The following is a 12197-nucleotide window of genomic DNA, read 5'->3' as shown; positions in this document are numbered from 1 at the left end:
ATTTTGCTTCTTGATTTTAGGGGTGTCTTTTTGTCACTAATTCAGAAGCACTTTCCTTCAACCAAAAGAAAGCGAGAGAGAGGAGTTGGCAGTAAGAGAAAACGTAAGCTCCCCCCACACCCCCCAGCCTCTGATCTCTCTCCCATCTCCCATGCACAGCCTGGCTCGAAATCCTCCCTGGTCTCCCTCCCGTCCTCACTCGCTCATTCCTCTGCCCCACTGTCCCCTGTCTGAGTATCGACCCCTCTGCTGCTCGCTGCAGAGCCGGGAGGGTTCTGTCTCTGAGCAGGCCCAACTTGGGCACCCCCCCCCCCCCCCACCACCCACGTGTCCAGGGGACAGCAGGTGCAGAGGCACTTGGCACAGCTTCCCAAGAGAAACCCCGTGGGTGGCAGCCTCCAGGGTGCACTCGCTGCATGGGAGACGCAGACCCCAGCGGGGCCTCTCCTCAGCCTCCCAGTTGGCCAAAGACCAAACCCCGGTTCCGCGGGACGGCGTGGCTAGCTCGTCCTCGGGCAGCAGCCACCTGTGGCCCCCAGCGTCGCCCTCGGATGGGGGAGCTTAAGATTCTGGTTCTCGGCCTCGCGCTCCCTAGGTGGAAGCCAGCCTGGCGCCCCCACCGCGCTAGCTCGTGGGCCACGATGGGGCTCAGGAAGCGCATCCCAGGAGGGAGGTCACCCTCCCGGCGGTGCCTGCGTGGGCTGCTTTCCAGCAGAGGCTGGGCATCAGCTCGCTGTGGGAAGCGAGGCTCAGAGAGGCCAGGCAACCCAGCTGAGGTCACACAGCCAGACGCGGGGCATCCCCGACGATGGCAGTGTACGTAAGGTGCCTAGACCACCGTCCCCTCGGGACCTGGGTACGTCCTTTGGCCGACCCAACCAGGCAACCAGGGTTGCCGTGTGAGGTCAGGCACCTGGCCTCCCCAGGCACCAGCCAAGAGTAAACTGAAGCGTCAGGAAGTCAGACAGGGACGTCAAAACTGCTCTACGCCACGTCCTGGCTGACGGCAGGACCCGGGAGAGCAGCCAGAAGCCGGACGGAGCAAGAGGCTCAGGCCACTCGGGTCCCGGCACCTGGGTGTGGCCCTGGACTGCCCCCTTCCCCTCCTGAGGCATCGCCGTGAGCTGGGCCCCTCAGGAGGGAGGAGCGGGCCGGGCCTCCATGAGCCTGTTCCTCCTGTGCAGGGCGGCCACGGGGCCGTGGGGCCAAGGCGCCCAGGCTGGTGTGCGAGGTGGCAGGCGTGATCCGGATCAGTGACGACAGCAGCACCGAGTCAGATGCCGGCCTGGACAGTGACTTCCACTCCTCCCCTGAGTCCGTGCTGGATGACGACGTAGTCATTCTGGACGCCATCGGGCTGCCGGCCGATGACCGCGGTGAGGCCCGCAGCCCAGCATTTGCCACCTTACGGACAGGGGAGTCGGGCTCAGAGAGCCATCAGGGCCACGCGCCTGGCCTGAGGCAGAGGGGGTTCACACCAGCAGTCTGGGGTGAGAGAACATTCCAGACCCCTATACCCCCGTGCACGCGACTGTGCCCCACTCCTCAGGGACCCCTTCACTGCTTCCAGCGGGGCTGTGGGCAGGTGGGCCGGCCGGTACCCCCTGACCTCTGGCCCTGCAGGGCCCCTGTGCCCCCTGCAGCGAGACCCACACGGCCCTGGTGTCCTGGAGCGTGTGGAGCGGCTAAGGCAGGACCTCCTGGCCAAGGTGCGGGCGCTGGGCCGGGAGCTGCCCGTCAACACTCTGGACGAGCTCATCGACCAGCTTGGGGGCCCCGAGCACGTGGCTGAGGTGAGCTTCCACGGGGCCCCCCCGTGGCCACCCCGGAGTCCCCGCATGGCACCGTGACGTGGGGTTGGAGCTGGGAAGACCCCGGGTCCAGCATCCGGTGTGCAGCCCAGGAGGCCGGGCCGGCTGGTGGTGGACTCCCCTCCCACAGCCGCCGTCGCCCTGCCCCCTGCTCCCCAGCCCGGCCTGACACCCACCTTCCCCACACACCCCCGTGTGCTCTTAGTCCCCAGGCCAGTCCCCCTGTGTCTCCTCCCTATCCTCCCCACCTGCAAACTGTCCCCTCTCTTGGGATGTCCCTGTGGGGACAGCCCAGGCTCTGGTTTTGCCCCAGGGAGCAGGTTTATAATAGAAGACGTAGGACGGAGTGAAAATCCTGCTGTCTGCCCCTGGGCGGCCCGGGCCTGGCACCAAGGCCGTCCTGGCCCAGGGTCTACAGCGTCCCTAGCACACACACACTCGGGGGCTCCGGGCACCCAGGCAAGGGGCCAGGGAAACAGGCATGCGGGGGCCAGTCCCTGACGGCCTCACCGGCTGACTGCTGGTCCCCCCTCCCCAACCCCAGATGACTGGCAGGAAGGGCCGTGTGGTGTCCAGGCCCGACGGGACAGTGGCCTTTGAGTCTCGGGCAGAGCAAGGCCTCTCCATCGACCACGTGAACCTCAGGGAGAAGGAGCGCTTCATGAGTGGGGAGAAGGTGGGGGCATGAGGCCGGGGCCCGGGGGGTGCAGGGGATGGGCTGTGTCAACAGGTGCCCCCCGTGTGGGGGGAGCGGGTGAGGACCCTGCGTGACCAGGGAGGTGCAGGGTTCCTGAGGGGCTGGCCCCAGGACCACAGCCCATCGCGGCCCCCGCTGGGCGTGTGTGTGCACGAGTGCCCGAGCGGGGGGGGGGGGCCCCACAGGCCTCCCTGGCCGTCCCAGCCTCCAGTCACTGTCACGCTGCCGTCTGTCACCGCCCAGGGGCCGCTGTGAGGCCCTCCACTGGAACTCAGTGTGGGCTGCTCCTCTCCACCCAGGGCAGGCCAGGGGTGGCCCACGGTCCGCTCTGAGCCCACGTGGGCTCCCCCACGGACACACACCTGCTCCTCCCGTACTCACCTTAAACGAGTCCCAGTGACCCACGTGAGGTGCGCAAGGCACAGAGGAGCAGGCAGGGTTCTGACCGCCCCGTCCGTGTCCCCCAGCTCGTGGCCATCATCTCCGAGGCCTCCAGCTCTGGCATCTCCCTCCAAGCGGACCGCCGCGTCCAGAACCAGCGACGCCGGGTCCACATGACACTGGAGCTGCCCTGGAGCGCGGACCGGGCCATCCAGCAGTTCGGTGAGTCCCACCCCGGGCAGCCCCGCCCCCGGGCAGCCCCGCCCCCCCGCCCGCGGTCCCTGAGAGCCCTCCTCCGCTTCAGGCCGGACCCACAGGTCCAACCAGGTCTCTGCCCCCGAGTACGTCTTCCTCATCTCCGAGCTGGCCGGGGAGCGAAGGTTCGCCTCCATCGTTGCCAAGCGGCTGGAGAGCCTGGTGAGCGGGGCCGGCCGGGCTCCCCCGGGGGAGGGGGGGGGGGCGGGGCGGCGCCGGGAGGAGCGGGGGCAGCTCCTGACGGCCTTCCCCATCCGGGGCAGGGGGCTCTGACCCATGGGGACCGCCGCGCCACTGAGTCCCGTGACCTGAGCAAGTACAACTTTGAGAACAAGGTACCTGGGGAGGGGGAGGGGGGCAGGAGGGGATGTGTCCACGCCCAGGGTCCCCTAACGCCCCTCCTCTCTGCACTCAGTACGGCGCCCGGGCCCTCAGCTGTGTCCTCACCACCATCCTGAGCCAGACTGAGAACAAGGTGCCGCTGCCCCAGGGCTACCCCGGAGGAGATGCCGCCTTTTTCCGGGGTGAGCTGGGGCTGAGTGAAGGTCTCTGCGGTGTGGGGACAGCTTGACCCGGAGCGGTCTGGAGCACTGGCACTGGCAGACTGAATTTGTGTCCAAAGACCCCCCCCCTTCCGCACAAGCTTACCGAGGGGGCACTGGTGGCAGGGCGGGCGCCCCGGGCTGGCTGGAGGGCTGGCACGGGGCAGAAGACATTCAAGGCCCCCCCTTCTGCAGATATGAAGCAGGGCCTGCTGTCGGTTGGCATTGGTGGGCGTGAGTCCCGCTCTGGCTGTCTGGATGTGGAGAAGGGTGAGTCCTCCACGCAGAGCCCCCCTGCCCCCCCCCAAATCCATGGGAAGGCCTCCACACCTCCCAGGCAAAGCTCCCGGGGCCCTGCCGGGGCTCCCGACGCCCTGAGCTCCCCCCCAGACTTCTCCATCACCAAGTTCCTGAGCCCCCCGCCCCCCCAGACTGCTCCATCAAGTTCCTGAGCAACCCCACCCCCCAGACTGTTCCATCACCAAGTTCCTGAGCACCCCCCCGCCCCCCAGACTGCTCCATCACCAAGTTCCTGAACCGCATCCTGGGGCTAGAGGTGCACAAGCAGAACGCGCTGTTCCAGTATTTCTCCGACACCTTCGACCACCTCATCGATGTGGACAAGAAGGAGGGCAAATACGACATGGGCATCCTGGGTGAGGGCTGTGGCCTCCCCGGGGCGGGGGCCTGTGGGGGGTGGGGGTCTCCAGAGCCCGGAATGGCCCTGACGGTGTTGCCCCTGTCCCCGCTCCAGCCTCCTAACGGAGGGACCGTGGCCGTGCTGGGGTGATCCCCACCCCGGTGAGCAACTGGGAGGGCCCTGGAGGGGCAGGACTTGGGGCACCAAGAAGACTCTGTCTCGGGGAGGGGGGCTGCTGCAGCCTAGTGCCGTTCCCTGAGGACCAGAAGGTCTTATTTAGGCCTGAGGGGTGTACCCACATGCCCCATGTGCTGGTGGTGAGCCTGGCACGTTTGCTCTCTTCATGCCAAGGGAACCCGACGGCTGATACCCCACAGCAGGGGCTGGGGGGGGGGCCACAAGCCCTCCTGAGAGAGACCAGAGTCTGTATTTTCAGCTTCGAGGACCAGTCTCTGCCCGAGCGTACAACTTGGCCGTGGTAGTGAAAGCACAGACCACGGGAAACTGAGTGGTCACGGCTACGTGCCAATAAAACTTTATTTATAAAATCGGTGGCACGTATAGTTTGCTGACTTCTATGTAACCATCCCCACAAGAGCCTTGCAGAGCTGGGGCCCTGAGGGGCATGTTGTCTGTAGTCACATCTAGTATGAGTGTCCAGTGGGGGCTGGGGAGGCGGCTTGGACCCCAGGCCACCACAGGAGGGGCCACTTGCCATCCGGGCCATCTCTGCCGGGGGCGCATCCACCGCACTCCCTAGTGGACATCTCTGGGGTGTCCCCGAGAACTTGGGACGGACGGCTCCCGAAAGCCCAGAGCCTGGAGCCTCGTGGCCCCCTGATGGGAGGGTCTCACCCCTGCTCATCCTCTCTGCAGACCTGGCTCCAGGCGTTGATGAGATCTATGAGGAGAGCCAGCAGGTGTTCCTTGCCCCTGGGCACCCACAGGATGGGCAGGTGGTCTTCTATAAGGTGAGTGGGCGCTAAGCCGCCCAGCACGTGCAGGCCCGCCCCCAGCACCCCTCACCCCGCTCTGAGCCCACATGCTCTTGCAGATCAGCGTGGACCGCGGCCTGAAATGGGACGAGGCTTACGCCAAGTCCCTGGAGCTGACGGGCCCCCACGACGGCTTCTACCTCTCCTACAAGGTGGGTGGCTCGGGGGGCCCCCAACATGTCCCCAGGGGCGGGACCCCAGCCGAGGGGGTGGGGGGGCAGGGAGGGGCAGGGAGGGACAGGCAGCATCGCCCCTGCCTCCCCACCTCCCGCGCACCCCTGCCCAGGTCCGGGACAACAAGCCCAGCTGCCTCCTGGCGGAGCAGAACCGTGGCAAGCACTTCACGGTGTACAAGCCTAACGTGGGCCGGCAGAGCCAGCTGGAGACCTTCGACAGCCTGTGCCGGAAGTTCCACTGGGTAGGCGCCGGCTGACGGGCCGGGGGTGGGGGGGGTGCCTGTGCCCCCTGGCGCACGCGCTCCCCTTTCTGCAGGTCCCCAGGCCAGCCCTCTGTGCCCAGCTCACCCGGCTGCCGGTGCAGGAGGAGCAGGCCTGGGGCACCGTGGACCTTAGCTTCCCGCTCGTGCGCTGGGAATCGTGGATGGTCAGCCCATGCGGGTGGCTCACGCGGCTGTGTGTCCGCAGGTGACAGCGGAGGAGGCCAGGGAGCACTGGGAGAACAGCTACGCCTTCTCGCTGACGCACTGCAGCCACACCGCATGGTGAGGGCCGGGGTCGGACTGGGACGGGGGCGCCACAGCTTTGCACCGCCTGGCCCTGGCCTCTCTGCAAAGCACGTGTACGAGGAGGGTTCCTACGAATGGCACAGGGCAAAGTGGGGGGGGGCGCGTTGGGCGTCAGGGGCGTTCAGGGAGCTCGGAGGAGGCCAGCAGGACGGGGCCGTGGGATCCGAGCCTCCCCTCCCCCGCCCCGGCGTAGGAACCGGCACTGCCGGCTGGTGCAGGAGGGCAAGGACTGCGTGCAGGGCCTGCGGCTGCGGCACCACTACATGCTGTGCGGGGCCCTGCTGCGCGTGTGGGGCCGCATCGCCGCCGTCATGGCCGACGTCACCAGCAGCAGCTACCTGCAGATCGTGCGCCTCAAGACCAAGGACCAGAAGAAGCAAGTCGGTGAGCAGGTGGGCACGCCAGAGGGGCCGGGCGGGAGCAGGCACCGCTTCAGAGGCCCTGACCCGCCCCGGCCCCCAGGCATCAAGATCCCCGAGGGCTGCGTGCGCCGCGTGCTGCAGGAGCTACAGCTCATGGACGACGATGTCAAGCGCAAGCACGCGCGGGGCCGGGGCCTCCCCGCGCCGCCGCCGCCGCCGCCGCCGCCGCCCGCCCTGCGCCCACTCGAGCTGCCTTGCGGCCCCGGCGAGGTCCTGGACCTTACCTACAGCCCGCCGGCCCAGGCCTTCCCGCAGCCCCCGCCCTTTGCCTTCCCGCCCCCGGACCCCGTGCCAGCCCCCGGCGGCCTGGCCCTGGGCGCCCCGGACTCCGCAGCCGACGCCGCCGCCGCGGCCTTGGCACACCAGCGCCGTGACATCAACTTCAAGGAGGTGCTGGAGGACATGCTGCGCTCCCTCAACGCCGGGCCCGGCGCCGGGGCAGCCGGAGCGCCCGCGGGGAGCGGGGGGCCCGAGCGGCAGAGCGTCATCCAGTTCGGGCCCCCCTTTCCCAGCTCGTAGGCCCGGCAAGCGGCCCGCAGCCGGCGTCCGAGAGGAAACTTATCTGCAATACGCACGTCTCCGTGGACTCGAACTTCTCTCCTGCAGGCCTGGGTGGCGGGCGGGTGGTGAGCCGGGGCCCAGGGCCCCCCTGCTGACTTCCGGGGAGGGGCTGCCACGCCCCCGCCCCCGCCCCCGCCCCCAGCTTCCGGAGGCCTCCACTGTAGTGCCTTCCCTACCGGGCAGACCCCTCAAGATGCTGCCCGCCCTTCGGGGCCCTCCCAGGCAGCGCAGGTCCCACTCAGGATGTCGCGGGCTCCAGGCTTGGGCAGGGCCCGGGGGTGAGGGGCACACCCTGCCCGTGCCTCTGCCCTCTCCTGCCCTCCAGGCCTAGGCAGGAGCTCCCCATCCCACCTCACCCCACCCACCCTCAGGGCCTGGTCTGACCAGAAACCCCTGAAATCCACAAAACTGGGTGGCCCCAAGAGCTGGAAACTCAGGAAACCCCAGGTGCTCAGGGCCCTGCCTTCTCTGGGGGACTCCATGGGACAGACCCCACCCCCATTAATATATGCAATTCTTCCCCACTCTCTCTGCTCCCTAAATTATTGCCCCGCCCTCTCTCCCAGGCCCCAGAACCTGCCGTGGAGCTGGCGGTGTGGGTGGGTCCCTGGTTTCTATGTGTATTTATAATTAATGCAGGTGTACATATGTAAAGAGATCTTTTTTTAAATATATGTGCCTTTTCACTACCTCCCAGATTGTCTGCTTCTCCAGCCTGCAGAGACCATGGGGAGAGGAAGGCACAGTGTGTCTCCTCCAGGAACGTTTAGCGGATACCCACGGTGGCCCCACTCAGAGGAGGTCAAGGGGGCTGTTGCCTGTGGAGGGAGCCAGGCGGGTGAGACCAGCCCACTCCTCTCCCAGACCCGTGGGAGGCCGAGGCCAGGGTAGAGGTCTAGGGCCAGGCTGAGGAGACAGACCCACACTACAAGGGGCCGTTGTCTACGGTGTCTTCCTGGCACCAGCGTGGCAGGCCAGCTGCCTTGGCCCAACCCGTGCCAGCCCTGCTGTGTCTTGAGCCAGTCACTGGTTGCCTCCTGTCTGCCGGGGAGACCCAACACCCCCCGACACCCCGGGACACTCAGGGTGGTGGTGCTCTCCAGAGCAGTTCCCCTAGTCTCTGGTCTGCACAGCTGCGGCCCCTGCTCCGGTTTATTCCCAAGGCTCCCTCACAGGGTTGGTTCAGGTGGGTGGGGTAGCCCAGGACAGGAGGACCAAGAGCTGAGCCCTTGGGAAGGCAGGAACGCACGCCAGGCCCTTCGCGGAAACCACGGAAGCACACCCGGGTCTGGTCCTCAGGTTAGAAGGGTCTCCCACCAGCCAGGACATGGACAGGTGAGGAGCCGGGAGACCCAGGGGAAGCAGCTCTAGGGTGGCTGGGGTTCTCAGCCTGGCTACTGCAGCCCTCCAGCCCCATCTCTCTGCTGCTGACCTTCACTGGAAATTGGTGGGGGCTGGGGGGGTGGGTAGGGACAGGACAGACCCAACTGCTCTCCAGCCATGCCATCCCCTACTCCCTTGCCAGGATGGCCCCAGGCAGCTACAGGCAGGAAGCTGTGACCATGCCTCCCAGGCCCCCCAGACCATGGATGAGCGTTGGTCTGCAGGACTGATGGCCTCAGGCTATTCCCACCCCTTCCTGGGGCGGGGGACTGTAGATAACGCCCCCATGGCTGCACCAGATGAGGCCCCGTGGGCAGGCCTGGATGCCCTGGCTCAGTGTCCAACAGTGAGGCCTGTCTATTGCACAGGCCCTGCCTGGCACGGCTCTGTGCCCAGACCAGCTCGGCCTGATGCTCAGCCCACCCCACGTGCCCAGTCCCTCCAGTGGGCAGAGCCACAAGGCCCCAGCCCCCTTGGCCTCCCATCTAGGCACTGGGGAAGACCGGCCACAGGCAGGCCCTGAGCAGCGGGCTAATACCCTGGATGAGTCACAGCCAGTAATTCCTATCACCTCCCACAGGATCAGCCTGTGCCCAGCAGGCGGGGCTGCTAAGATTAGCGGGCGCAGACGCAGCCCTAGGAAGCCAGAGAACTCCTGAACTCACAAGAGCCTGGGGAGCTACCACCACCCTCCTGCCCCTGAACCAGAAGGTCCCCAGGGCAAAAGGCTTCCCCGCCTACCCCGCAAACCCACCCCAGGGAGGCAGGAACTTGCAGCAGGCCAATTTGTACGTTTTATTCCCACAAGATAACGGGGGGGGGGCGCCGAGCCACGAGCCGGGCCGAGGAACCTTCCTCCGGCAGGGGGTGCACGCCGGGTTCTCGGGTCTGCCCCACCAGCAGGCTGGTTTTCAGGCAGACCGTCATGGGTGCCGGGTAGAAGGCTCCGAGGGGCAGGGGCAGGGCCGTGGGGGGGCGGGGGGGCGCATCCTTGTGGAGCTAGAGGTAGCAGGGCAAGTCCTTCTCGATCACCTGTGGGGAGAAAGGGGGTCAGCGCTGGCCTCTTCCCTGGCCCCCACCCCCCAGCGGGCCCCTGCGGAGGAACCTACCAGGGGCTCTTCCATGGGACCGTACCGCTTCACCACGCAGCCATTCTTGTCAATGAGGAACTGCAGGAAGGGGCCGCGTCAAAACAGGGACCCCGCAGCTCTGGGGGGGAAATGCGGCCCCCGGGGCTGGAGTCCCTTTGGGCAGGGCACGGAGCTGGGGCTGAATAAACGGACCCAGGGGCAGGAGCTGGCCCTGGACACGGTCCTAGCCTGTCCCCCCTTCCCCCTTCTTACCTTGGTGAAGTTCCATTTGATGGCACTAGAAGACAAATGTGAGCTCATGAGAAATCTGTGGCGATTGCGGGTCCCCCGGGGTCCCTGCGGACCACCCTGCCCCCTCCTTTGCCCCGCACTCACTTTCCCAAGATGCCCCTCCCCTTGGGCTGGACTTTCATCCACTTCCACAGCGGGTGGGCATCATCCCCGTTCACGCAGATCTTGCTGAACATATCGAACTTGACATTATAGCCAGCAGCGAACTCCTTGATCTCCGCGTTACTCCCTGGTTCCTGGGGCGAGCAGGGGCATTGGGGTGAGGGAGGACAAGCCTGGACTCCCCCTGGTCCCCGCTGCCACAGGCCCGACCCAGATCTTCTCCCCACACCCGCCCACCCTAGTCTTGACCATCCCGACACAGGGACACCTAGGGACACAGCTGGCCAAGTACGTACCTGCCTCCCGAACTGGTTGCAAGGGAAGGCCAGGATCCGTAAACCACACTCAGCATATCTGGCGTGCAGGTCGACAAGCTGAGTATAGTTTACCTCCGTTTTGCCTCATTGCGAGGCCACGTTGGTGACTATGCACACGAAGCCCCTGGAGGAGAGATGGTGCAGTCAGGCCAGGTCAGGGCCATCGACCTTTTCCCCTGCCTCTCCCACCAGGCAGGTATGTACCCACCGGTACTTGTCCAGATTAACCATGTGTCCATCGATGTCCTTGGCTGAGAACTCGTGCATGGACTGAGCACAGCGCCAGTCGTCTCGGGAGGCACACTGTAAGGCAAGGGCACCATGAGAGGCCTGTGGACCTCGCTGCCACCTGGCCCATCTCCCAGCTCAGGGTCCCCAGAGGAAGGACTCCCAGGCGGATCCGCGCCAAGAAAACCATGTCCCCGGGACAAGGAAAAACTGAGGACTCCTCCTCCTCGAAGGCGCCCGCCGCTTGCGCTGCAGGGCGCATTTGACAGAGGACACTGAGACCCAAAGAGGGTTTGGGACCCCGCCAGGTGGCTCCAGCGGCGGGTGTGGGGGCCCCGCGCGCACCGGATCCCGGGAATCGGCGCTACAGCCGCTATCACAGGTCGCGAGCGCCGCCTGCCCCGCTCTCTCTAGACGCGGCTCCTTCCGTCGGGGGCGCGCCCTCTTGCGCCCGCAAGCCCCAGCCTTCCGCCGCGGGGGGACTCGGCGCCGCCGCCTGCCCGGCAACCGGCGCCGCTGCCCGCGGCGACCCGGGGAGCCGGCGGCTGTGCGGCCCATGCCGGACCGTTTCCGGCCGCGCCTGTGCCCGAGGGCCGCGCCGGGGGGACAAAGGGCCGGTAGCCAGGGCGCCCGGCCGCCCGTCTGTGACGCCACCGCGCGGGGCCCAGGGGAGCACGGGGCGGGGGAGGGGCGGTGACGCCCCGCGGCGCGTGACCCGGGGTTTCCAGCTCACCGGGCGCCTCCCGTTCGCCGGGCCCCGGCCGGGGGCGCCAGCGGCCGAGGGTGCCCAAGCCACCCAGCCCCCTCGACGCAACCCGGAGGCGCCCATCGGGGGTCCTTCCTGCCCAGGCCTCCTCCCGAACGTCCCCCGCCCGAGTTCTCCGCGGCCCCGCGCGCCTGCCCAACGGCCCGTCGGCTCGTCTCCCAGCTCACCATGGTGCCGGCCAGGCCGGGTGCGGCCAGGGCTCCGCACAGCAGCGCCGGCTTCAGCAGGCGGCACAGGCGGCTGAGGTTCATCGCGGCGGCGGGGGCGCCGGAGGCAGCGACTCCTCCCCTCGCCGAGCCAACCAATGGACGCGCGCCGGCGGGCCTGGCCTCCCCGCCCTAGGCCACGCCCAACAGAGCCCTCATTGGTTGTACGCGCAGGCGGGGCGGACGCGTGGTGACACCAGCCAATGGGAGGCCGGGGTGAGGGGCGGGCGGGGTCGGGGCCGGGCCGGGCTGCGGCTCCGCGGCTCTGCGCGACTGCGCATGCTCGCCGGCGGGGAGGGCTGCGAGGTCCGCGCAGGAGGCGCGGCGCGTCGGCGAGTTTAGGACTGTTATCCGGCTGGTTGACCTCGGCACCGCGGGATGCCTGACCACTTGAGATAGTACTGGAAACGCGTGGTGGGGGGCTCGAACTCCCAGACGTATCGCCCAGCTCTTTGAACACTGGAGGTTGTCTTTTAAAAGTAAATAAAGTCAGTCGGGGTCAGACTCCCGCTCACTGGAGACTGCGGTGTCGCTGCGGGGGCGCCCCGCCCGTGGGCCCAGCGAAGGCCGGGGACCACCCAGCGGCGAGCCACGAAACGGCACGCTGCCGTTACAAGCAGCGCGTGAGCCCGGGGCCACTAACCGGGCGACGGTTAGCGGGCCCCTGTGGCCGCGAGGACGCGCAGGTGTGTGCGGGGCAGCGGCGGCACACGCGGGGGGAGTAGTCTGCACACAGTGCAGGCGTGCTCAGGCATTTGGCCGAG

At 67.4% G+C, this 12197-nt stretch overlaps 2 protein-coding genes across 7 annotated transcripts in view; one reads left to right on the top strand and one right to left on the bottom strand.

Annotated features, from left to right (window-relative positions):
- Positions 1-7740, top strand: part of SBNO2 (strawberry notch homolog 2) — a 48992-nt gene extending 41252 nt beyond the window's left edge. For 4 of the 5 annotated variants that reach the window (XM_049639451.1, XM_049639452.1, XM_049639454.1 and 1 more), the window contains 16 exons: positions 21-103; positions 1185-1490; positions 1624-1793; positions 2356-2487; positions 2976-3111; positions 3194-3306; positions 3408-3479; positions 3560-3668; positions 3882-3956; positions 4199-4342; positions 5203-5297; positions 5381-5473; positions 5608-5739; positions 5966-6042; positions 6260-6450; positions 6529-7740. In XM_049639451.1, the coding sequence (XP_049495408.1) occupies positions 21-103; positions 1185-1490; positions 1624-1793; positions 2356-2487; positions 2976-3111; positions 3194-3306; positions 3408-3479; positions 3560-3668; positions 3882-3956; positions 4199-4342; positions 5203-5297; positions 5381-5473; positions 5608-5739; positions 5966-6042; positions 6260-6450; positions 6529-7007 (2407 nt within the window). In that variant the 3' untranslated portion in view covers positions 7008-7740. The remainder of the gene's footprint in view (positions 1-20; positions 104-1184; positions 1491-1623; positions 1794-2355; positions 2488-2975; positions 3112-3193; positions 3307-3407; positions 3480-3559; positions 3669-3881; positions 3957-4198; positions 4343-5202; positions 5298-5380; positions 5474-5607; positions 5740-5965; positions 6043-6259; positions 6451-6528) is intronic. The other variant, XM_049639453.1, reaches the window with a different exon arrangement.
- A 1473-nt stretch (positions 7741-9213) lies between these two features.
- Positions 9214-11613, bottom strand: GPX4 (glutathione peroxidase 4). 2 transcript variants are annotated; one of them, XM_049639485.1, is made up of 7 exons: positions 11395-11613; positions 10442-10536; positions 10213-10357; positions 9899-10050; positions 9776-9800; positions 9542-9601; positions 9214-9464 (listed from the first exon to the last, which is right to left on the bottom strand). In XM_049639485.1, exons 1-7 carry the CDS (start codon positions 11476-11478, stop codon positions 9432-9434), a joined length of 594 nt encoding a protein of 197 aa, XP_049495442.1. In that variant the 5' UTR covers positions 11479-11613; the 3' UTR covers positions 9214-9431. The 2 variants fall into 2 exon arrangements, with proteins under 2 accessions (XP_049495442.1, XP_049495441.1); XM_049639484.1 differs by lacking the exon at positions 11395-11613 and adding an exon at positions 10807-11062.
- Positions 11614-12197: the final 584 nt, after the last annotated feature.

Source organism: Panthera uncia, chromosome A2 (assembly GCF_023721935.1).
Source record: "Panthera uncia isolate 11264 chromosome A2, Puncia_PCG_1.0, whole genome shotgun sequence".
Lineage (NCBI taxonomy): Eukaryota > Metazoa > Chordata > Mammalia > Carnivora > Felidae > Panthera > Panthera uncia.
Note: the sequence above shows the minus strand (reverse complement) of the source record. Positions and strands in the feature narration are given on the sequence as shown.